This window comes from Simochromis diagramma, unplaced genomic scaffold (assembly GCF_900408965.1).
Source record: "Simochromis diagramma unplaced genomic scaffold, fSimDia1.1 OVJJ01000596.1, whole genome shotgun sequence".
In the NCBI taxonomy this organism is placed as follows: domain Eukaryota; kingdom Metazoa; phylum Chordata; class Actinopteri; order Cichliformes; family Cichlidae; genus Simochromis; species Simochromis diagramma.
In genome coordinates, this window is record NW_024387245.1 from 11,314,199 (window position 1) to 11,340,639 (window position 26,441).

The following is a 26,441-nucleotide window of genomic DNA, read 5'->3' on the forward strand; positions in this document are numbered from 1 at the left end:
TGATCTGTATTTCTAAAGTTCAAATGGAGGTAAAAACATTTTCACTGCGCATCTCTAAGCCTTACTACACATAAATGAGTATTTAAAATCGTTTTTAAAAAACAATATTGAAATGGGCTTAAACAGCTTAAAAGGATTTTCCCTAATGATACTTTAGTTTTGGATGCAGGAATTTACGCGCAAGTACAAGCGTTACATAACGGATTCATTCCGCCACTGCATACACTCATATTTCTGTTAATCTAATTTCTGTCTAACCTGGATGAATGCATGATTAAAATTCTCAGCTAAAAAAAAAAATAAAAAAATCAGCATCCATTCCTCGCTGCTGTCCGGGCCAGGTTTTGATGCAGCGCCGCCACTTGCCGGAGCACTTGGATTGGCTGAAGGAGCAAGGTAGCCCGCAGAGACGGCTCCTTGCCCTGGTTCGTTCAGTGCCGTCAGTGGAGCGCTGGAGACGCGGTGCACGCACACACACTGCTCTCCCACTGCACGAGTGAAAAAGGGTTCTGCACAGACTCGGACTCTGCTGGACGGACTTTGCTTTCATGTGGGAGCATGAATTTGCCGTCAGAACATCGATCCACACCTCTAGCAAGTGAACCTTTAGAGGGAAAAGCAAGCGGATACAGATTTTAATGCAACATCCTCTGTGACGGAGGGCGATGCACCCACCTCTTGTTTCATAAAGTGTCACATGTTTGCAAAAACACTGCGCTGGATATATTTTGTCGAAAGCCATTTTCTCTTTCTTTTACGCCCGGGTTGTGAGGGTTTTTGGAGTGCTGCGCAGCGTAACGAGGGACACCAGCGCGCATTTCATATCAATTTCTCAGTGACTGGGACTCGCCTTAGAGCGTAGTTTGACTCCTCATCATGGGGTACTCTGCGCGGACTGACAGAGAAGGAGGAAGATCGCCGAGATCCTCTCCTGAGATGCCGACCGTATCCTGGCTTTTGCTTTTCCTCCTGGTTGACATCGGTGTGGCTCAAGGTAAACTTTAAAGTGTATTCTTCACCAGTGAACCTTTTGGCTTTGCTCTCAGGAAAACTTTTATGAACTCTCGTGGCGCTGTTGTGGTGGGCAAGACAAAACGGAATCATAATTAGTCACACTCCTAATAGAAGAATACAGTGTGCCACCTCATGCCCCCGAAGTTCGGCTGTACTAGAAATAATAGGCAGTAGCCTTCATTAAAGCAGGCTGCCTACTGCTAAGCAGCTTTATGTGAGGTAAATATGAAGATACTACATCCAGAGAAGCCTTCACTGGGGAAAAAAGTTTTCATTCAATAATTTATATTAACTACGCTTTGCACTTGGAAACCAAAGCATCACAGCCCTGCATCTGTTTCTCCGAGGAAAGAAATGGAGAAGTGTTGCTTTGAAGCTCAAGAGATGCCCTTAATATTGTGGCTGTTGCTTTACATCTTCCTAAACCGTTAAAGATTTTAGTGTAGGCACACAAAAAATAGCATTACACATTAAAAAAAAAACCTGTTAGAAAACTGTAATTAGCCACAAGAACCCTGAATCACAGCAAGTTATTACAGGTAAAATATAACATGTAGACCATTACCTGCAGTCATATTAGAATATTCCTGTTCGGGCTATTATTAATCAAATCAAGAAAGCTGAACTTCCATTCATTCTCATATTATTCAATCTTACTCAGTGTTGATTGATGACTGCTGTAATCCCCAAATTAGAGGTCCACTATTTGAAAACAATCAGATCATCTAAGAATGAAGAATGATCTCAAAGCCCAGTGAAGCTAGTAATGCTTAAATGATCTTGACTTTTTGCTCAGGAGAATGTCTAATTAAATAAGGAAGTTTCAGTCGTGAAGTGAAGTTTGCCAAGAAAATCTTCAACAACACCCCCCCCCCCCCACACACACATATATCTCGGCAGCGAGCTTTAATTTCTCATTATGCTTGGTTTCAATCAGTAAGCAGATTTACAAAACCTCTCTTTCAAAGAATTGCCTGGTGAAAGATGTTTCTGTAAACTGCAGAGTGGCTGTCAGTCACAGAAATCTTGGAGATAATGCCACAACACCTGAAGCCATTTACTTAATCTTCTTTCTACCGTGCAAGATTGTCAAACAAAGGGAGCTGAGAAAAAGCCATCTGTGTTAGGATTTAGTGTTCACTATGTGTTTGTGCATGTGTATCAGACGCCAAGAGTGTATGTCTGTGGAATTAAGGTAGGTGGTCTGTCTTGTCTGGAATCTACTGTTGTCTGAATAACATGATGAGATGGAGGGGAGGGGATGGGAGGGGAGGTTTGACCGTTTCAGATATACTCCTTTCTGCAGTGACATCATGAACAGTTAGGGTTTTTTTTTTTTTGTGAGGCTTCAGTGTTCATGCAAAAGTGTTACAAGCTCAAATTGAAGTCTAAGCACATATCCCAGACAGGGGAAGAGGGTCTGTGAGCAACCTTATCTAGCTGCTCCAGACCTTCATCTCACTCCTACATAGTTAATGAGCAAGAAGAGGAAGAGGAAGAAAGAGAGAGGAAAAAACCCCAAGCACAGGTCTAGTTTCTGAAGGGCATGGTGAGATGACATAATACCCATTCCAAAACCCCAGAGAGCCCTGTGCCATTGACTGGATGGGAATACGAACAAGGTTCTTATCTGTCCATTAAGAAGTCGATACACTAGGAGAACATTGTTTGAGCCTAATTAATGGGCCTCGCTATTTTGGGGCACTGATGAGCTCTACACATTTTCTAATCGCTGGAGAGTCACTTCTTCAGTGTAAAACTACTGGTGATCAAAGTGGCTCACTTACCCGGGTGCTCTCTGTAACGCTGTGCTTCTACTCGCAGCTCTTCAGACCTACTTTCTGTGGCTGTAAATATGTGTTTACAGTTTTTATTTATTTTTTGAGAGTGCTTTCTAATCCCATCTAGACAGAGGCGAGCACCGGGAAGTGATCCTTCTCATTAACCTGCTGAACTCTTCAGAAAGGAGACAAGTTGAGACAGATATAGGCAATGAGCTGCCAGGAAAGTAGCTGAGGGCTCTGACAGCAGCTTGATTTGAAACCCTTGGTGCAAGAAAAGATACAATTCAGTTTTTTCCATGGAGGTGTCAGAGCTCCACCGTACTGTTAAAGCTGATGGAGGATGTCAAGTTCTTACAGGGAACATATGGAATAGCTTCTCTGATAAAAGATTTATTGGCAGGCGTGCAATCAGGTTGTATTTTTAATTTTTTTTTTTTTTTAAATCTTGGAAAAAAACCAAGACATCTGAGATTAAACAGTTATTGTGCCGTATTCAATTTAGCAGTGGATCCGCTCTTTTCCGTCACATTCTGCCCCACCCTCAAAGTCCAAACTCCCTCACCATTGGGCTGTGGCTCATTTTAGTCCAGTTCACATTTATTTATCCAGGTTTATTAAAAAAAAAATCAATAAATGCATATTAACCATATATGCTGCTCAATACTTAGTGGGTAACATGCATGTGTTGTGCTACATGCATGATAAGGGAGGGAAAATCACTTTTTGAAGGTGTTTCCTTTTTCTCGATTTCCTTTCATTTCCATGGCTGACCTTAATGCTGGCATTTATATAGTGTATCTCTTGTGTTAGGCAGTGGATACATGGGCGCTGGCATTCCTGGGATTAGTTCAGTTTTTCCACAGCGCTGTTCTTGCGCTGCCTCTCACACCATGTTTCTGTCTCTCCTGCCTCTCCACTTTCTGATGATGTGTCCTCTGAGGATTGTTTATGGAGAGAAAAAGTTAAAGGACAGCTATGGTTTCAGATATATTGTAACTCATACACAGTGAGGCTTCTTTGTTTTCCTTGTACGACACACTCGTTCAGCTTTTAGACTACTTCTGTGTGCTTCGTAAAGAATGCAGGTAAATGTGAATGTTGTTTTTTTTGTTTTTTTCCCTCCCTATTATTATTCTAAGAGGCTTCCCCTGGGGCTGCTAACATTACAACCATAGAGGTCATTATATAAACTGGGTCTACATGCACAATGAGAGCATTGTGCGAAGAAGCAGTACATATAAATGACCTCCTGTGATAGCCTTTGCCATCAATGCAAGCTCGCAGTACGTGATATTTAAAGCAAATTTATGTAACTGAAGGATTTTGTGTAAGTGAAGGAAATTAAGATTGAGCTGTGATATGCACAGGTGAACGAAGAGAGCAAAGTAAAAAAAAAAAAGTGTGTACACAGTATGGTTGTGTGAGGTCACAGTTGCATGCTGGTTGCGATTTAAGCCAGACGGAGCCTGGTAGCGAGTGATAATTACTGTGAAAAGTAGCTGCTGAGTTTGCTTCCTTGCTCTACTTGATGTCATATGCTATTGTTATGAACGCAAAAAATATACTCTGTTGCTATTTTGGGGCCGGGAACAGCTGTGGCGGCGGACACGAATACTGTCTGTCATTGCACTCAGGCCTGTCGTGAAGATTTTTTTTAATTTACTTTGGTTATGTGTTCACATTCCCCTTTAGTTCAAGTCGTCTATCTAAGAATTCTTTGGCCAGTTCATCAGAATGCCTTGGTTTGATTATTTTGTGCCTTTTCTTTTATTTTATTTTCCAATCTTACTACAGCACTTGAACTTTTACTTTTACCTCAGTTTGATGATGCAAATATGGCAGAGTACCAAATGATGTCTAAATCAGTCACATTTTTATAGATGGTTCACAAAGTGGGGTCTGGGGACCCCCGGGGAACGTGACCCATATCCAAGGATAATTTTCTATAAAGAACTGAAGTGTTCTATATCATTAAAAACTGCATGTGATCAGTCGGTGACCACTTATGCCAACAAAAAATATTGTGTCCATTACTCCCTCCCCCATTATCAAAATAAAGCCAAAAGAAACTCTGACATTGTGATACATCATGTCAGTTTCTCATGACACCACTCACATCTCTTAGGGTGTGGGGAACCATTCCTGCTGCTATATACTCATTAGCCAGCTTGCTAGCCTTCCATCATGGTGAAAGAGTCAAGCCAGTCGACATTTTGAGTAACACTAAGCCTAAAATGCCTAAACTCAAGGGGACCATTGGGATTTTTCTTTCTCTCCCTCCTAATGGGCCTAAAAACATTAAACTGGCTAATGTTTCAAATAATGTGTATATATAATGGCTCACTGGGATTACTTCTTTAAACTGTACAAGTTCAACACTGTACACAGTAATCCCAGTTAGTGGATATTTAGCTCTGCCCCACCCACCTTCTATTCAAACCTTCTGTTTGTTAGAGACAGCCAATCTGAAGAATGTGAGAGGAGTTAATACGGCTTTGTTTCCGACAGTGGATAAACCGAGGCACGCTATAAGATTAATAAGTAATATTTGACTGAATCATGCAAAGCTGCTCCAGTAGAATCCTTGGATAAACTGTGGACCTGGAAATGAGCATATTAAGACCACTTTAGGATCCTGTAATCTGCCCCTCAAAACCACTAGAATGTAAATTCCTTATCAGAGAGTTAAAAACTTAAAATTTCCTATAAATTCTGCCTTGTTTTTCTCAACTTATGTTAAAATGTAATCCCTGATCATCAGCGTAATAGAAAGTCGAAGCTCCTTGTAAACTAAACCTAAACGTTTTCTTTTTCCTACTGAGTTTTGTGTTAATGCTTCCATGCAGTTTTGATGTGTTGTGCTCATACTGCATGCCTTTAAAGCAATTTAAAATTTAGCATTGCGAGTATACTTGATTTGCGGGGTGAATAATAATGTTCTCAGATTGCCGTGTGCTAAAATCTTGAAGTAAATGAAAAGAGATTTGGGGAGGGGGGGACTTCAGAGAGGGACAGAAAGATTAGAGGTGAGGAGGAGGAGAGGGACCTCGAGGCAGGAGAGGGTGGGTGAGAGAAAAGGGTGAAAGCAAGATATGGAGCGAGGACAGGGACAGGCTTGGAAGGAGAAGAGAGTGTGTCATTAATCACCCTGTGTGACACTCTCAACTACAGGGGAGCTTCACAGTGCAACATTCACTCCTATTAGCAGTCCATTAGCAGAACTCGGCACAAGTAGCAGCACTTGACAAGCAGGCCTTTGCCAAGGAGGGTGACTTGTGTCTCAATACAATGCATGCTGCACCACCTAGATTGCGGGCGCGCATGATTTTTCTTTTTAGGGTACAGTAAGTTGGAGTGCACCACAAGGCAGAAATTACTCGCATACTGTAGGCTACGGACAGCAAATGAAAATAATTGTATAAAAGGTCCCACTTTCAATTACGCTGCTGGATGAGATCGGAGATAATGATTGTGAAGACGACGATAGTGGTGACCTGATTTCCTACCTGCTGTACACCCTTTGCCAGAAAGCGGCTCTCCAAAGTTGAGATGGCTGATGCATTAGAGGTACAGTCATTTCTCATTCAAAGGCTTGTTGGCCTCTTACTAGCCAAGAGCCCTGTGATTACAGGAGCCTCGGCAAGGGAGGGAAGGGGGGTGTGGACCACTGTCCCTGCTCTTGATCTACAGTTCATTTATGATTAAAGATCAGAGCCGACAGTCAGAAAATCAGGGGTTGAGGTGGGGTACAGAGGAGGACAGAGCCAAAGGGAGAGAGAGAAGTGATTATGAGTTAAGTGGCCCTTCTCATGCCATTATAAGCAGCAGGGCTGACAGAGCACATCATGAGTGAGTATAAGTACACACTCCACTCCTGCCCTTTAATTTGGCATCATGGCCTCCCCCCTGATGTTCAACCACTAATGTCCTCCTGCATTTTTGTGTTCCTAACAGGATATCAGCCAAGGACAGACAGGTAAATGAGGGGAAAAATATGTAGAAGGAACTCAAAGGAAGTCTCACTGTATTTGTGCGTCATGCTTTTTAAAATGGAAGGAACGGCCTGGCATTTACGTAGGGCTTTTCTAGTCTTACACTGCACCTTTTCAAACACATCCATAGAGCACTTGTGTTTTATGGACTTAAGCACTTTATCTATCTTGCATCCACACCTGTGGCCAATTTAGAATAACCAATTAACCCAACGTGCACATGTTTGGACTTTGGGAGGAAGCCAGGCATGCAGGCACAGGGAGAAAATGCAAAGTCCACACAGAAAGGCCTGAAGACCAATTAATTAATCAATATGTGTTTCTTAAAGATTTGTTAAAGATGCACAATATTCAATATACAAATTATATTTGTTATACAGTAAACTAACTCTTATCCCATATTTCTGATGTTTTTTTTTTAATACAATTGTTTAATAACCATTTGCATTTTACTATAATTGAGCTGTTGCTGTTTGCAGACATGCTATTTACTCTTGTAAAGTTGATTAGGATACAAAGTAAACAGAATTAGGGGGGATTTGAGAAGCTCCTAGAACGTGGCTAATCTTATGTAGTCGCACAGACGCTATAAAAAGCAAAATGTGCTGGCTGACAGAATGCAGTTATTTCCCTGATGTCCTTTAACGTTGTTCCCTGTAGTCTTAGTTTCCTGGCCCAGCATGGAGTATGAACAGCCTCGGTAACTGCTACAGAGCAAGCATTGGTCTTATGTGGCATAGCTCAATAATCTAGGCCAAAGATGGGTGGTAGGAAGTTTGAAGGTAAGATAATCCATCATCAATCCATATTCTATTTTCTCATGCCTATCCAATTTAGGGTACACCCTGGACAGGTCACTATGCTGTTGCAGGGATAACATGTTCAGTCAGCTAGCCAGCCGATAATTGTAGCTTAAATCAGTTGCTTGATTTCAAGCTAAAGTGGCACTTGACAAAGTAACCGGAGCATGCTGTTTCTGACCAGAGTTGTGCATTTGGACAATTGTACTCATCTTTAAAACATCGAGAATAGACAACTTTGCATTAATTTTCTCAGTTGGATTTGTAGTGTTAGGGGCACTGCACATGCACAGCTCTGCTAAAATACTGATGATCACCAGTCGTTGGAAATTGTTGACAACCAACTTTTGAACCCTAACACTGTCATTAGTGTGCCTGTATCTCCTACATACATGCATACTAAATATTCCTGGTTAGATGTAAGAAATTCCCCAAAAACAAACTTATTGTAGCTGATTAATAAATAATTGGGGCTCTACAAACAGTCTTGAACACAAATATCATCCTTTCATACTCTTTCAGTGCTCTCCTCTGTTACCATCACGTTACCATCGTTTCTGCTAAAACCAGACTAAATGTTTAGTTCTGATGAGGAAATCGGTAATGAGCGAGATGATGTCAGTGGTGACTCATAACACCTGACCTGAGTCACAAATATAGCACAGAATCACTCAGATTTTGGTGTTTCTATAGAAATTCAGTCTCTTCCTCTCAGAATGGAGATGCAGCTGCTATCCCTCCCTCAGTTCTGACTCTGATTGACAAAGCTAAACCCTTAATCCCGGCTTTGCCCCGTCTTGTGCTCAGAGGCAGAGCCTCACTCGTGGAATGAGACAAAAGCAGATATATACAATGAAAAGGAACAACACTCATCTGTAATAAATGATTTGAGAAGCCGGCTTATATTGACTTAAACCATCAAGTGGAAACAGCCGCACATTTTATATACCTGCAGACTTCAACGTTTTCCTCATTTTGTTGTCTCATCTCTGCATTTGTTAGAGGGGTGGTGGTTTCCAGTTGCTGCGCTAATGTCTGGTTGGGGAGGGCTGTGGTCTACGTATGTCAGCAGAGCAGAGAGGAAGGGGGTGGAGGTTATAGGACCCCTTGTCCCGTGTGAAACATGAGAGTAGGAGACCCACGCTCCCCATTTCCTGTCTTTACTTTATCAGCATCCGGCTCTCTTGTTATTCCTGCGCTCTTAAAGCATCTGATGAAAGCCCGACCACAGATAAATGTTTGTGCCGTCTTGTTTTTTTTTATGGGGCTCAAATGAGGTACTTTACCCGCCCGTCCCCCTCCTTCATTCTCTCTCTCTCTTTTTTTGCCTCATTCCTGTCTGCTTTTGAGATGCCACAAGAGAAGTTATAGTCTCTGGTTTATATTATGGTTCCTTAAAGATAGGCTTGGGACATCTAAAAGGACAATGGGAGCTCTTGTTCTTCAAAAAGAGTAAATTTTTACCAGACATTGGGGAAGAGACTTAGGAAAAGTTGTATTTTTTGTCTGGAAAGCCACATTTGTGCTGACTGTGTTAAATATATCTGTTTCTACCTACAGATTATTTGGCATCCTTTAGATCTGGGGCAGTGAAAATTGGTAATATTTTGAAAATCCTAACTCCTAGCTATGTCCTTTGCGCTCCACTCTTTTACCATTTTAGAAATGTTCATGTACTGTACACTCATAAATTCACCGTGCTTCTGTTTTCTTAGCCTTCTTGCATGACTACGGTGTTTTGTGTGCTGTGCGTCTCTTTGTGTGCGCACATTGTTGTTTGCCTGCATATGGTGACAGAGTGTGTGTGCATGCGCACGTGTATGTTTATTCAATAATAACAGAGTCCGAGAAAGTCTGTTTCAGATAAATCTGTGCGAATACCAGACCATTCATCCCTAGGAAATCAATCTTTCTCATAATTCCCCTCATTTTTCTTCCATCTGTTATCTACAGAGCTGCCAAACAGACTTTTAAACAGAGCAGACCATTACCAGGGGGCAGAATTAAATGTGTGTCAGAATGCCAGCCTGTAAAGTTGTTGTTTTTACTGAGTTAAATGAGGTGCTAAATTAAAGCTTCACAATTGTTATGTACTGCTGGATGATTGATCCCCCCGCCCAACCTTCCATACACTCCTGTTGAGTCAAAATGCGAGAGAGGGATATTTTAAAAAAACACACGTCTCTTGAAATCATGCTCGTCTTGTCTTTTTTTTCTGTAATTACACTGTGCGTGTCTCAGCAAACACTGTGGAATTCATCAGGTTTAATGTAAAAAAAGAAGACTACTTTAAAAGCAGCGTTAACTACACACTCCACCACCATCATGTCTACCACCACAGGCTCAAACAGCCTTGTGCCTGACCTGTTTTCAGCATTTCAGGCTTTATTGCTGCAAGTCCAGTAATAGTTTGAGGTTGCACTTGGGTGTCAGCACTTTCCTGTGTGTTTGTGTGTGTGTGTGTGTGCCATATCTCCATGATCAGACCCTGGTGTTTTAAGTACTGGCAGACAGTGTTTAACTGGGGCAGGCTCAATGGGTCTCATTTAAAGGGGGCCCAGACAGAAGCCCCACGGTGAAAGGTTATTTTATGACTCCTAACATGTAAAGCACACCGTTGAAGCTGCTGCAATTTGTGGGCTTGCCAGAGCAGGCAAAATGTACTGTATTGTTGTTCTTCTGGAATCTGTCAGGAAACCAAAAGGCGCTGCTAATAAGTTACTCTGTTGTCTTTTGATTTGTATGCATTCCTATTTTAATGAATGATATTGAGATGAGGTTGCTAATAACAGAAGGCAAATGAGCAAATCTGAAAGTTCACTTCTGTAGCTAAATGTCAGAATTACATTATGTTCTAAGACAAAAGGATTGGAAAAAGCAGCACAATATTTTCCTGCAGGGCATTGCATTCATATATTCATTGGTTTAAATGCGCTTACTTTAATACAATATAAAAGTTGTACGGTGCAATAATGAATTGGTGGTAGAGGAGAGCTTGCAGCTTTGCCTTTGCCCCTTTCAAGGACTTAACCAAAGAGTAGGCAGAAATTGAATAATGGATGTTGTTGTGATGATTTCTCAGAAATACAAGGGGGGTTGGCAGCCCCCTCCCCCCCAAACCAGGTCAAATGTCTGAAATGGATATATTTTGTATACAGGATGAGCTTTACTGCATTCAACACAACTCTTGTTTGATGTGTAACCTTCACAAGCTCCTAGTCCATCCAGGCTTGGAACACAAAATAGACGTTTATTGTGTTTTAAATGCTGCTGTCACATTTTACAGACTTAGGGATACATGCATATTGGAGCGCCAGTACTGTTCCATTTTGAAAGGATAATTTTCTGCAGTTTAGAAATATGCATGAATAGCTCAAAGTTAAACTTGGTGGCTCTGAAGCTGTCAGTTGGGTGATTGCTGTGTGGTCTTTGACAACCTGTTTTTAAAATGTGTTTACGGTGTTTCCAGAAGGATAGATGCAGCTTTCCTTTACCACCAGTATAAAGTTATTTGCTAGAACTTGTTTCACATCATGGCGTTTGACTGCCTATTTACAAAGCTAGCTGCTCTGCAATCAGTCATCTGTACTTTCAATTCAATGCAGTTCAATTCAGTTCAGCTTTATCTATATAGCACCAAATCAGAACAGTTGCCCCAAGATGCTTCATATTATAAGGTCAAGGCCCTACAATAATACATTATAAAAGATGTACAGTGCAATAATGGCCAAATAGTGCTTACCATTAGCATGTCATTGTGGCTTCATAGTGTAGTCGTTCACTTGACAAGCAAAAAGTAGCAAAAAGTTTCCCGCTGTCAGGCATTTAGTTTTACTGGTAGTTACAATATTGGCAATAATACCTTAATATTGTATTAAATGTAGAATTTTTGGAACATCACACGTTCTATTCGATTTTCCATTTCGAATAGGATTGCTCCTGGTAACTAGTTTGCTAGGTTTTTAAACAAAAGAAAAAAAACTGGACTAGTTGCACTGACTGAAAGATGGAGAACATTTAAGCATGCTTGAAACAGACAAAGTTTACCATTGGCCAAAACCAATATCTTGTGTGTATTTTATGAGCTATATCAAAATTTCTTCTTGAGTCAAATTATGTTTTAGTTAGCATGTTGAAACATTTGGCTGTGTCTAACCTTGCAAGCACGCACAGTGTCAGATTAGTTTGTTTGTTTTGCTAACCTCAGTAGTGCTCGTAACAGTAGCCTCGGTCTCTTTCATGCTAGCTGCTATAGCCCAGTGCAGATAATGGTAAAACCTGGGTCTGTTATAGTTTGAACACCATCTCTGATCTGGTAACTATCAGTTTTTAAGTAAAATAAAATGGGAATACATTTTACTGACTAGTATTTCTAGCTGACTAGGAAGGTTAGCAACATTTATACTTCTAGTCACACACAAGCATATAGGAAATGAGAGGGGGAGAGAGAGACGTGGACCAAAGCTCTCCCTCTGGCCTGGAGTGGATGATGTGGTTTATGGTCAGCATTTTAACCACCAAGGCACAGGAGTGCCCCTCTGGTATCAGGGGTTTGCCAACCTACCCATCACTTTTTAAAGATAATTGCTCATAACACACTTGAAGGGTTTGTAGAGCTGCTCTCCCTTGAGTTAAATCGATGGAGACGCGCAATCTCGGTTAGGGGGGGAAAAAAATGGCAGAGCTTAGTAAGATAACAGGCTTGTTTCTCTAATTCCAGACATCCATAAACTATGACTCCATACAGTACACCAGCTGCACTGGAGTCAGCACACTAACTGTAAACTGATACACCATAATGGCTTGCTGTAGATATGCAGGAGCATGTGCAGCGGAAACCGATAATTCAGTGGTGACACACCACGCATAGGGGTTCCCATGGTTTTTAGGCTGACGTGAGGTAAGCTGATCCTTTCAGGTAAAAGCAAAAAGGTTTACACTGGGGAGATGTGGTGGGGGCGAGCGGGGTAACCTCTGCTGTGTAAAAGAAGGAGCATTACCGTAGTAAATTATCCCTGCTGATGAATTTCCTCGGTAGTCGTTGCCCGCATTCGTTACTTCTTGCATTTAGAAAGCTGCACATTACTAAATCACAGTATTTTTGTTTTTTAGAAGTCTACAAAGGCCTAACTTGCTTTCTGGTAGCCACTTTTTTTTTTATTATCACTTCTTTTCTCTACCAGATATTTTATTTAGCAGCTCATTATGACACCCAGGTAACAATATGTGGCCAGAGGAAGAGTAGGGAAAAAGAAAAGAGGCGAGGTGGATACAAGGATCTCAGAGCCAGGAATAGAAGAGCCACTCGTAAGCTGCATGGCTTTTACCCACAGGATGAACAGCCTGAGAGCATCCAGGATTCAGACACATTAACCCTCAGCTATTCTGGGCTGTTTTGTGTGGTTTTTTGTTCGTGGAAGAGAAGCAAAAATCTAGTAAACAAATACAACAGTGTCGAACAAACCAATGTTTTGTAAGGATTGGGCAGCTCTGAGCGTTACCAGCTCACTTGCATATTTCCATTCCCCTGCAGTTTCTTGGGAAATTTGGCTGAGTAATCTGAACCTTATTGTGTTTCTTCTCTGTGGAACACCAGATACCAGCGCAACCTGTTTTTGGTTTTGACTGCCATTTTTCTAGTTGGCAGTTGCTCACACAGAGATTGAATTTAGGGGGCAAGGGCATGCAAACTCACGCTGGAATATTTACACAGTAGCTTCCATTCTCTTTCTGTTACTGTAGTTTGCTTTAATAAGAGCTTGACAGAATGCAGTACACTGTTGAAGGAATTTAAACCAGGCATGTCGAATCCAAGGAGTGTCAGCGGTCACTCCTTTAACACTGTTTTGTCTGAAGTCGCGGAGTCAAATTGGATTGATCAAAGCAGGTCTGACACACAAGGGTTGGACATGTGGGAGGACAAAAGTGATCAGCGCTTTGATGGATGTGTCACAATGAGGGGATGTAGCTGTCTAACATCTATCAGTGGATAAAGGTTTTCTCTGCTCAGCCTGTCACATCCAACTTTACTCATTTCATTTCTTTTCTTTTTTCCCGTTGGCTCTCTTCTCGCGCTCTGTTAGAAGAAGCTTCGTGTCAAGACGGGGGGAAAAAAAAAATACTGTCAGTGCCTACAAAGAGAGTTTTTGTGAAGGCTTACAGGATTATTTGTTACTGCGTGGCCCCAGTTACATGCAGACAATCTCTGTCCTTTGAATTGGGGTGGTCTCTTGGGAGTGAAGCAGACATTTAAATTCAATCAGTTGCAATGCTCCCCCCCCCCCTTGCGAAACTCACTCATCATCTCACTTCGTTGATACAATTACGAGCTGTTCTGCATTGCCCATCTTGTTGTGATTATATATGTTTACATGGGAGGGAGGTGTTTACTGCGGAAACTTTGTCCACCCACCCGCCAACGCTCATTTAGCTACCGGAGAGAAAAAAAGAGCTTCTGTGAGATTTAATGATATTTATCATCACGTGAAGAGAGTTATGATTTCCTGACAAACATTGTGATTGTATATTCCTGAGTAACATTCCCTTGAGGTGAGCCGCTCCAGCTTTACTGTAAAAAAAAAGAAAAAAAGAAGTTGATGTGTACATTGTACATTTAATTCCTCTAATTAGACAGAAGGCCCCTCAAACAACATATGTTTGTGCGTGGGGATCTATAGCGTCGGCTCATGCAGCCTGTGCCCACATTTGCTTGTTTCTTGTTGCATTATAATATAATGGATATACAGGCCATATGCGGCTCTGTAGGCATATGCAGATTAAAATATCAGTAATGAGATGTTTTATTCTCGAAAATGTTTTTTTTTTTAAATCTATTTTTTAATAATATAAAGTTCCAAAGAAATTATAACAACATAATATGAAACCAAAGAGAATAAATAATTGGATTTTAATTTTTTCTTTCATATTTTTGGCTTTCCACAAGAGGGTAAGTAGTTTAAGTGATTGCCTCTACAATCAGTCTCTTAAATTGCAGGAGACTTTTGAAAAGAGTGAATTAAATAATTTGTTTTCCATTTCATATTTTTAAGTACCCATCCACCCCTGGCCTTGCATTGTCCCATTACTGCCGCGTCCTAGTGATAACATTGCCCCACTAATCTTACTGATGGTCACATTGCCTGCTCGGGCCCCCAGCACTCTGTTTTATTGGCGGAGCATTATTCGCAGTGTTTTGACCGTTGTTTACTCCACAACATGCCACTTGTTATCGTCTGCAGCAAATGGCCATGTCTTGACCAATCTTGTCTGGCTTTTGTCTACTTTCCACTGGACGAGCAGCCATTTAGTGCAAGGGTCAGTGTTGTAATTGACAGCCACCACTAAACAAATCTGCTCGGCCCGGCGGTAGACCAACCCCAGCTCCCGTCCCCTCCCGCTACTCTAATCTAACTAATGCACCCATGTGTGTGCTGGAAAGTGAATTAAGCATAGAAAACTCAATACCTGATCCATCTGACGGAGCTGCCTGCGTGCACATTAGCAGTTTCTCTGCAGCCTCTGTAATTGTATTACACAAGTTGGCCGCTCTAACGATCGGGCCTTACACACACTTACACACTCATACACACTCTCGCTGTTGTCGTTAATCGCTGCCTTCGCTGGCCCTGGAGGCGTGCAGCAGGCCAAGAACAGAGCGATCGGGAAGGGGGATGATGATGAGGCGAGGAGTTCAGCTCTCCCTCAAGGCTGACATGAAATGAAATCATGAAATCATAGTGTTTGTGTGTGTGTGTGTGTGTGTGTGTGTGAGCGGGTTTGTGTGCATTTGTGCTCTGAAGCTGGTATATTGCACTGCATGTTCTTTTGTTTTTATTGCTCTTTTGTCATAGTCGTTGTATCTGCTTCTCTGCCTTCTAATCACTGTCTTTTTGGGCACTCCTGCTGTGTGGCCCTGTTTCTGTTTCTGGCATTCCTATATCCCTAAAGCCTGATATCTGTATACTGTCAGCAGTCCTACCCCTTGCCAGAGAATACAGCATGATAAGATGAGCTTAAACTCTCCTCCCTACTAATCCCCCTTATGTGGACCTATGCAAGGTTAGAAAAATATATCTCCTGAAGTATTTTTATATTATGCAGCAGATAAGGGCTAAGAACTAAGGAGATGTAGATGTAATAAACCATATATTTGATCTCAGTGGTACAGTGAATGCGTACCTGTGATGATTATCCTCCTCACAGAGGTCTCTAGACTTTATCGCTGGGAGCCCAGAGAGCAGAATAAGATAGGGAGCAGAACAAAAGGCCTAAGAGGGTGATTAAAGGGATTGTTGTGTTGATTTGCTACGTGTTGTCATGCAAGCAACCATTTGCTCTGGTCTCACTAATGGAGAGTTCAGCTCGAATCCAAGGAGAAGCTCTTTAAAATTTTATTCCTTCTAACAGGCTGATTTATAATGATGAGTCCCAGACTCTTTCCACCACAGCAGGACATCACAAAGAATCCTGGGAAGCATTGGGACTATATATAGAGCTACCACGAAGGGACTACAGGCGCAAGAGAATTCAGCAGACAGATAGTGAAAGATGAGCCACACAGCCCAAGTCGAGGCTGACAGAGTATAGATGCCCGTTGTTGTCCGTGAGACTTCTGTGACCTGCACAGCTCCCAGGGCCTAGTGATACCCTAGTTGCCAGATGACATCCCATGATCTTGTGTCTGGGAAGAGGTCTAGCTGTTGTGTGTGTGTGTCCATGTGTGCGCCTGTGGAAAAATCCCTTAGGGAGGACTTTTCATCTACTTAGAGCGTAGGTCATCAGATATGCCTGTGTGTGTTCACCTCTGCGTCTGTGCACGTTCACATTTCTTTGTGCACACACACACATGGGAGGAAGAGGTAAAAGCTGGGATGGGCAGCTTTATCATGCTTATCTGAAAGGTCACTCTGTCATTGTCGGAGCGCGCTTCACAAAACCTTCTCGTGGTCACCGCAAGGCAAACTGATCTGGGAGAGACAGAAGAAGAGTGAAAGACGCAGCCTGTTCCTTGAAATGTTGCACCACTTTGAAAGAATGTGCATTCCCATCACTTATGTTCAGGACAACGAGATCATAGTCCTGTTACATTGCTGGTATGTAGTGATGATGAATGGTAATAGCAGCTCCTTCTCATCTAAAATTAAACAGATTAAACAACAAAAATAAGCAAAAAGGAGTTCCCACAACATTGTCGAATGTCCTAAAAGTAATTTTCCCCCTCTTTCATTCCTCTACTTTTACTTCTCCTTTCATATTTTTCTCATGCAGTATAAAGTTTTACAGTCACGTCGTAAGAGGAAAAATACAAAAGGTGCCCCTTTCACGAGTAAATCGTATGAGCCATGCAAAACAGATGAAACATAAAAGTTTTTGTGTTTCTTTTTCACATGGGAACAGATGTGTCTTCATCTTATTTATTGTATGTATTTTTTGTGTAAATAGTTTATAGACAGCATTAACAGGAACAGTTAGGTCATGAAATGTGTGATGTCTTTCTATAGGCTCAATCACTCTTTAAATCCTCTCACAGTCTTTTTAAAACGAGTGCCTCTGCCCTATTCCTCCGCTCCTTTGCAACGCACTAATAAAAAGCAACAATATTATGACCTTGTTTTTTTTTTTTTAAATCATTATTTCTTTTTAAGTATGTATAATAATTACATATTTTTACTACTTCTCGTCACGGAGTACTCAACAAATTCTGCGAGCACAACAAAGTCGATTGTTTTTTTTGTTTTTTTTTGAAAATTGTGATAAAGAATGGAAAATACTGAGAATGAATGGTGAAATAAATAAATTTGAGTCTATAGGCGGAGGAAGCTAATCATTCTCCTGTGCCTACTGTGCAGAAGCGAAATCTCTGAGCAACACTAATCCCGCTCGGTCTTCTGGTTATCTCTTCTCCTTGGTCTCCCCTGGATCCCTCAGCAGGTATTTCTCCACTGCCAAAGTCCCTCGCTGACATCCATCCCATGTTTATTGCCATTCAGGTCACCTGCCACCCCTCCCAAACTGACACCCCTACTGGGCTCTGTTTGTTTCCACTGTTGTGTCCCAGTGACATTATCCACAGTAATCCAATTGAAAGCTCCTCAGACCCTGAGCTGGGTTCTGTGGGGTTGAGACGTTTCCATGGGGATCGCATGGATTCCTAATTAAGCTCATTAAAGCTTGTTATTAAAGCTCGTTAAATCTCATCCTGACATGGTAGCGCCGCTACTGGTGCCTAACTTTACAAATTCATACAGAAACATGCCCTCCACCCCTACCCCTTACAACACACACACACACACACACACTAAGTAACAGTTACAGATTTGCACACTTGCACACACCGGTCTAATGCACTTTGTTCAGTGTAATTAAAGCTCTCAGTAAGCCCTGTGGCTTTCCCAGCTGCTTAGTTTGAACAGAAACAGAGAAGTGACACAACACAGATTCGGTGAAAAATAAAATCCAAACTCAACCACCTTATTATTTCTTCTATTTATTGTTATTATTACTACCCAACGTGGTGCACTTTGTGGAACATTTGCCTTGGACATTAAAAAAAAACTAAGGATTATCAAAGAAATAAACATTTATAATAGAAATTCAAAAATGGTCCAAGCCCCGAAAGAGTGAGCAGGTAGGCATCCAATTGAAAGATGCGCTTGAGCCTTGGAAGGCATTTTGGTCAAGTGGACGGGTGGGGAATAAAGAGAGATCCACTTTATTTTTCACTCAGGCACGTTAGTCCCTCTTGTCGCCCTCACTCTAAATTTATACGTCAATTCCAAATATTGTTCTTTGACTGCGAGCAGGAACAGTAAACTATGATGTTTCTTTTGGGGTCTTCAGGGGTCTGAGTGGAACAGCATGTGAGGGTATGTGTGCGTGTAGAGAGGAGGAGAAAGAGAGCAAGAGAGACTCCTCTCGCAACCTGAATCAGCCCTTTGATGCTGACTGGCCTTGACATCAACAATGTGGCCTTTCACAGCCCCCACCCACCTCTGAGGAGCTTACCAAGAACACACACGTACAGAGTCTTTCTTTCTGTGTCACTCTCCCATTTAGGTTTTTTTTTTTTGTTTATTTTTTTGTAGTTCACAAGGGAATAGCTAGAAAGAAAATATTCCAAGGAAGGGGGTGGAAGTATTTACATGAGTCCTGTAAATAATAGAGAGCATTGGAGTCAGTGAGAAATGGTCATTCTGCAAATTCCCCAGCAGAACCAATGAGGCTCAGAGATCTTGTTAAGTCCTCTGCAGAAATTACATGGTAAACACCAGAGAAATGAAAGGATATTGAGGAAGAGTGAACAGTGGAATTGGTCAGGGCCAGAGGGACACATTATATCGCAGTGGATTTCTTAAGTGCCCCCTCACAGTGTTTTTTTTCCCCCTTCCTCCTCGTCCCTTTAAAACAGTTCCGTCTTCTCCTTTACCAGTCGTGTCATTCCTTTGACATTAAAGGGATTTCAGTGCTGTCTCACAATGGCTGTGGTTAAAGAGTTTGTTCCAGATAAATGTTGAAACACTCAGAGTCCTCTGAAGAGAGGTTCTGAAGTTCACTCTGCCGGGGGACATCCATCATTGACATCTCTGCTAATTTCGGTGACACGTTCGGCAAAACATGCCCAGCTGTGTGTAAAAGAAACACATCAACTCAGTGTTTCCATGTGATTTTATTACTCCATACTTTTCAGCAGCTTACAAAGGCAGACAGTTATATCAAACATGTGTTTCTTTAATGCTCAATGTGTGAAAAGAATTGACTGTGATTGCCCCAGCAGATGATGTTTTCAGATGTGTGTTGGGCTAGAGGAGCATAAATTCTCTAAAGTTAATCTGTGTTTACTCTGGGCAGGCTGTGATGGACTTGTTAGCATTAATTAGCATTAATTCTGTAGTAACACTGCCAAAGTGTGCAGCTGTGGGTAAAAAGAAATTTATGGAGGTTGACAAAACTTGACAGAGGTGAAGATCAGCCCTTTGGGCTGTGGCCTTCTGCGCACCATAATAACATGAGAGTAATGAGAGAAATAATGACTAGTGTATGATTTAGTTCACTGAGTGTAGATACTCTTCAAGAAGTTGTTGCATACCCCAAATCCAAAAAGAAAGAAGCACTTTCCTAGTTTTATGTTACTGCAGAAAGCAACAACAGGCCAGTGGTTAGGACATTAGCTCTCTCTCTCCTCTGACTGTCTCCAGTTAAACACATCTCACAGAGCATGCTATTTCCTGAAGATGAATGCTACTCTGTGATGAGCCGGGCTAAATGCATCCAGTCATTTCCCCTGGAGCACGAGCCTGTGTTTAGGTGACGGGACGTCCTGAGGATGTGGGTAGTCACAGTATGGCTGCTTTGGTGCCTTACTGCCTGCCGGTCTGCCACGTGGACATTGGCCATTAAATCTGTTGTTTTCGTCTTTTTTATTTCTTTACTGAAAGCTCAGCCACACGCCTAACCTGAAAATGGGTATGGAGGCATATGAAGATTTCAGAGGAATCGTGTGAATTTTTACTTCTTCTTGGTTCAGTTTTAACCACCCATACAAAACGAAATTGTAGCTTAAGCTTGTAGAGCTCAGAAAAAGAAACCGACCAGTTTAATGTGTCTGGTTATTAAGTTAGTTTAGAGCCACTCGTGATTTAGACTGCAGTAATCACCATAATGGCTACAGTAGATGTACAATCCTGCTGCCCACTGATGGTTTAGGGAATCTTGTTTTTTCAGCCTGTATAGCGCCAGGTCAAACCAGCTGCTGTCAAGGAGCCTTTGAGTTTTACCCCGCTGTTGCCTCTGCGCCTGCATCCACAGCTTCAGTGGTCAGAGGCTCATATTCAAGTCTTTCTGACAGAGGTGGTTTGCTTTGATAGTCAGGCCTGTTTACCGCTCCATGTCCTGGGGGCTAACCGAGCTCAGATCACCCTCAAATGAACTGAAGAGTGAGGGAAATATTCAACACAGCTGTGCTTACTCTGGGGGCAGGGGCCAGGAGAGACGTGCTGCTATGCTTTCAGGTACTGGGCAGGTCTTGCCTCTGAAGCTGTCTTTAGAGAGCCTGTTTGCATTTATAAAAATGTTTGCTTGGATATGAAAATGAAGATTTCCCCAGTGGCAAGGGATGGGAACGTAAAGAGAGAAAGCGAGCTGGATGGAGATAAAAGATTTTTTTTAACAGGTAGCAAATCAGCTAACCCAGCGGCTGCTAGGGAATATACTAGCAACTCCTCAGCAAATCAAAGGTAGGCTGAGGGTTCAAGCTGGCAATTTCTCCCTGAGTAAATCTAGCCAGTTTCTCCCTAGAAGGTTGGATTAAGAAAAATGCTTGTGTGAATGTCATTTACTGGATGGTTTTTGGGTTGTTGTTTTTTTGCGTCGGCCTTGTCTTATGCAGGGTTAATGTACATTCCTCCACTGAATATGAGTCCCACATCATGGGCATTTCATCTGGAGATTCAGGATTTGTGTTGGGTAAACATCTGGCCTCTCCTCTTTATTCTCTGAGTCAAAATTTCTCTTACCCAGTTTTTTACTTTGTCCAATTTACCATCTCTGTGTGTCTGCACAACAGACCCAAGGCTGGCAGCATCAGTGTGAGTGGAACAGAGAGAAACTGTGGTGTAATGAATAGAGGGCATGGCTATTTGGCAGTCCAAGTGGATGGGAGGGGGTCACATAAGCTGTTAAAGTGGGCAGAGTCAAGAAATATGGCAGGTAGTATGGAAACAGCTTTGGCTTGCCAATAACTGACGTTCATCATGTTTAATGAACAATTCTGGTTTGGAATTAAACAGCCAGCTGTGGAGCAGTTGTCACTCATATGTGTTTATGCTCTCTGACCATGCTTAGCCTTCTCTAATTATTGACCTATTTTTCATTCATGAGAGAGTGTCCTTGAAGATTTATTCACATGCAAGCATGTCCAGTTTCCCCAAATTAGGATCCATACAGTGCCGTTTACCCATGCCCCATTTTCCCTGTTGCTGTCTTACACAAGCACACATACAGGCACACCTTAAGTGTGTTATTTTAAATGCAAAAAATATATACTAAACATTCTGCAATTTATGCACTGAAGCACTGCGTTGCATAGAATGATCTCCTGTAGCAGGTTTTTTTGTATACGCTGTGACCCCGAGCTGTAACCACGATCAGTTAAAAGATTTACATTTTGTCTAATTAACGCAAAAATCACTGGACAAATGCAAATGTGTTTTTTTCAGACGTTGCCAAGTCAATGTAATGCTTAGTAAAATATGGAACAACTGTTGTCAAGAGAAGTGGAAAGTCATGAGCAAGCTGTGAGCAAAACCATGTTGTGAGTGTATCCATTCTGCCCACTGCGTTGCTGGCGTCCAGGCTGGCCTCCTGTTTGCGTGTGCATCCTGTACCCCTCTGCTTCACAGCCCTCCCTACGCTTCTCCATATTTCCACTAGTTCTTTCTGTCCAAGCTTTGCCTGGTGTGAGTTCTGGCATGCTGGCCCTGCCCTGGCCTCCTCTTCTACTCTGCTCCACTTCCTCCCCCTGGCTCGGTGGCCTGGCTGCCCGGCGGGGGCAGCCTGCTCACCTCCGGGGCAGCTGGCATGCCTGATGGCCCCATTCATCAGACCTGCGGGTGAGGGGTGGGGGTCTCACATACAAAAGAGGTGGGGGTTTATCGTTGACTTTATTGGGATAGTTATTAAATAAGCCATGATGACAGGGGAGGCAGAGGAATGCTTTCAACTTCCTCTGCAGGAGATGTCTTACACAAACCCTAAAACTAGATGGATGACGGAAGGAGGGAGGGACAAAGGCAAACAGTAATTTTGTCATCCAAAATGGGGGAAGAAAAAATGGTCACGGAGATGTATTTATGAAGCGAGTACCTCTCTGAAAACGAATAGGGGGGTTTTGAAGAGAAAAGCGATGGGGAAAATGAGGATAGTTTAAAGTGTGAATGGGAAAGGCTCTAGTTTGTTGTCTTTTAAAGATAGATGACTTGCCTGGCGGCCTGCGATGTTGAGGCTGGTGGCTGAATGGCTTATGACTGAATAACAGAACCCCCTCCTGAGATTGGCCAGTAACACACACAACACACACACACAGAGTCCATTGAGTGTCCCAGCAGGAGAGAAGACACAGCCTCTGGGCCAGGGGCCAGTGCAGGGATCCAGAGGGCAGTGAAAGTCTCCCCACAGTTTCCAATACAGCCAACAGTTAACTATTGGCATGGGAAAACCCAGCCCAGTGCCTCCACACCCTCAGCTGCATTCAAGCCTAACAGTAGCACATCCTTGTGTGCATGAGATTCCCTCGACCCTAACCCTTCTCCACAGCTGCTGAACAAGAGAAAAAAGAAAGCTGCAGCACCAGAAACAGAGGGACACAGAGAGAATGGACACCAGAGGTGAGAAACCATAGTCCCCAGGGCAAAATGAATGACTCACTGACATCCGCTTGGCTTGCCTTCGATGTCGAGTCCTTCTGAACAATGCTAGAAAAAGAAAACGTTAAAATCCACGACACTTATTGCCACATTCATCATTCAGTTATTTGTGTTAAACTGACTCTCTGAGGGCTTCCTTCTATATTACCTGGGCTACAGTAATAGTTCACCGACTGCAGCCGCAACAAAAATGATGTTACAATTTGTGAAATAAGCTTTCACAAGGCGTGGCTGAATAATAATTACTGAGGTTCAGTCTTTTGCCACATGTATATTATTTAAGGCCTACTTTGAGAGGACTGAGCCAGTGATTGAGCCCATTGTTGCCATTTGTTTTCCCTTGAAGAGCTTAATAGCTTTGTTGCTTCTATATGCAGCCAAAATTGAGCAAAGCATTAGTTCAATCAGGCTACAATGTTAATCCTGCAACAGACTGGAGATCTGTCCAGGGTGTACCTGGTCTCTTCTGGTCCTGAATTGGATATGGATGGATATAAACTTAGGGTTAGCCTGAAATGTTGGTGGATCAGTATCTGCTAGCCGCTTTGCAACCAACCTTTTTTTTGTGCTATTCCTTTCATGCTATGTTGTACTCAATCAATGTCATCTCTGTTATCACTGAATGCTCTGTTCTTAGGGGTTGTGCTGCTGCTCTCAATGCCTCTGGCTTTCATGTGCATGTGGAAACTCAAACAGGTCTCAGAAGAGACTCATAGCGCCAAATCTGAACTGCTTGGATGGAAATAACAATCATCTTTTGACTACACTGGTCTTTACTGACTGAACTTCTGAAAGCAAAAAAAAAAGTTCTAAGTAGCTCTTTCTGAAAATAATCACTATAGTGCATCTTGAACAATTGTTTTTTCATTCCAATGGATTGAACACTATCCATAAGATAAGTAAGAAGTTTCACTTTTCTGCTTGGTTTCTGGTCTTGTTGTCATATTATGTTTGTACAGTGTTTTTTTTTTTTTTGGCTAGCGAGGCTACTGTGTGAAAGACTGCCGGAATGTTTTTGAGGGGAAAATAACAAGAGTAGCTTTACTGCAGCCAAGTTTCCCATGAAAAAAAAAATTAGCAATGTACTTGCTCATTACAAATAAACAAATACAGCTGCCGGCATAATGAAATGTACTTCAAAACATGTGCACATGTTCAAGAGCCTATCTATGCTTCAGTCTTAAAAATGCACTTACAGGCACCACTGTCAGTTTTCATCCTTCGCCTCAGTCTCGTAATTATCTTGTCAATTAACCTGGAGCTGGAAGGATAAATGACACACTTGTCTCCTTCACCGTTTCACCATGGCTCCTGTTTTCCTCCGCTTCCAAATGAATGCAAAGCCGAGCGAGGGAGAGGCTGATGTATGTTTTTGAAAATCAGGAGGTATTTAAATTTGACTTTGCTGATAATTTCAAGGTTGCTCTTCCCCGCTGAACTGTCTGCTTTTCTTTGATTCCGTCATGATGTGCAAAGTGGCAAAAACCTCAGATTCTTGTAATCGTAGTGAGCTGTATTTCACTTAAAGCCCTGATCTTTTTTTTTCCGTTAAGTCACAGCATCGATGCAAAATACAGTAAAACTTATATGAAGTATAATTCCTTTAAAACCAAACAAAAAAAGCCAAGCAGTTTTTTGTTGTTTTACACGATTGAGTGTACCGCTATTGATAATACCCGTATTATCTAAAAATGAGAAACGGATGTGGGTGATTAAACTAAATTTTCTGTTACGATTTTGGCTCCCAGCCATAATAGAAACGAGGCTTTCTCTCTCCTTTTTTGTTTGTTGTTATTATAAATCCAGTGCAGCCCTTTCCTTTGACAGTAGTTCGATTTTGCATCTTACTAAAAAGTCCAAGTAAAATCACAAGGTTTCTGTAGGTGAACGAGTGGAAGGAATATTAACATGTGCCTGTTGGTTTTCCATTTTCTGTCACACATCCTGTGCCTGCTGTGAACATCTCCCAAAGCACATAAGTCCGCTGCTGCCTGGGCCTCTCTCTGCCCCCCTCTGCCCCCGCAGAATGGAGGCAGACTGCCTCCCTGCCAGCCTGTCAGTGCTCTTGTGAGAACAGGCTTTACTGTCAAAGCCGCAGCCAACTCCCTGTCGGATGATCCCGCGTGCCCACCACGCTCACCTCTTTTCTTAGTATTATATGAACAGTATTTAAAGTTCAAGAAAATCCCGTTTAAAAAAATAAAAATAAAATAAAGACATGATTTTATTAAATTCAATAAATGCACAATGTTTGTTAATGAATGGCTGTGTTCAGTTCGGTTAGATTATCGACCAACTTAATGTTTATTATGATTTTTGGTGTCTCTAAACAAGCGCCGTTGTATTTTAACACAAATATGATAAAATCACAAACAGTCAAGCACATGTGCAGGTATGCTTGTGGACTGACTTTCACTTGGTGACTGACTAAAGTACGCTGGTCACCTCCAAGAGGATCCTCTTTTCTATTGCAGCAGTTACTTATTGTCGCAAACCCGAATAGACTCGCTTCCCCACGGCAAATGTGCCAAGTTATGCCGAGTCGCTTGCACAGGTGTAGCAAGGCTGTTGTTACCTTGTTGAGTGAAGCAGTGGAGACAGGTGAACTGATGAGGACTCAATTCTTCATTTCATTACCGACCTGTTGTCTGCTCATCTGTTCCTGTCTGCTTTTCGAGTGCTCTCAGCTGCAGTTTGTTGCTGGTCTAATTGAGTTACTGCAGGTTTGTGCTCTGTATTACTTTCTTACTGTTTTTTTGTTTTGGGGTCTTTTTTTTTAATAATACAGGCTGAGTACTGCACATACCAGTGACATTTCATCATCCCAGTTTAGCTAAATCATTTTTTTACTACCTGCCTTTCTGAATTGAACACTGGTAACAGTTTTCACCAGCCACATTTGCATGCAAGACTACAATTAATACATTTTAAGAGGAATTTAACTGATAGCAGTGTTTTGTTTAACACATTGTGATATTATCATTATCATGAATCATTTTACCACTCTAACTGTGTCATGAAAATCTAACACTGTGACCCTAATACAATAAAGTCCTAATAAAAATAGGTTTCTCCCTCTTTCTGTTTCCTTGTCTGGACTGTTTTCCTCTCATATTTTGCACCTTGATGAAAGCAGACATAAAAAAGCTTGCTTCATCCAGTTCAGTGAATCAAACAAATGAATATAGGCTTTTCGCCCTCATTTGCTCTGTGTTAGGTATGCTTTGTGCCGCATCTGTAGCAGTGCATGTCAAATCTTCATCTGTTCATCAGCGTAGATGCGCCTGTCTGCGAATGTGTCATGCGTTCGGAAAAAGGGACAGTGCGCAGTCACATCTGGCCGCATAAACTGCAGTGCTCGCTGAACCCACGCGGGATTCGGCTCTCACTGCAGAATTCCAAACCTCAGCAACGACGACAAGCGCTTTATTG

The 26,441-nt window shown here is 42.0% G+C and overlaps 1 protein-coding gene across 3 annotated transcripts in view; it reads left to right on the forward strand.

Moving 5' to 3' along the window:
* Window positions 1-387: 387 nt before the first annotated feature.
* unc5c (unc-5 netrin receptor C) overlaps window positions 388-26,441 on the forward strand; it is a 122,318-nt gene continuing 96,264 nt past the window's right edge. For all 3 annotated transcript variants that reach the window (XM_040000237.1, XM_040000238.1, XM_040000239.1), the window contains exon 1: window positions 388-994. In XM_040000237.1, coding sequence (XP_039856171.1) covers window positions 877-994 — 118 coding nt within the window. In that variant the 5' untranslated portion in view covers window positions 388-876. The remainder of the gene's footprint in view (window positions 995-26,441) is intronic.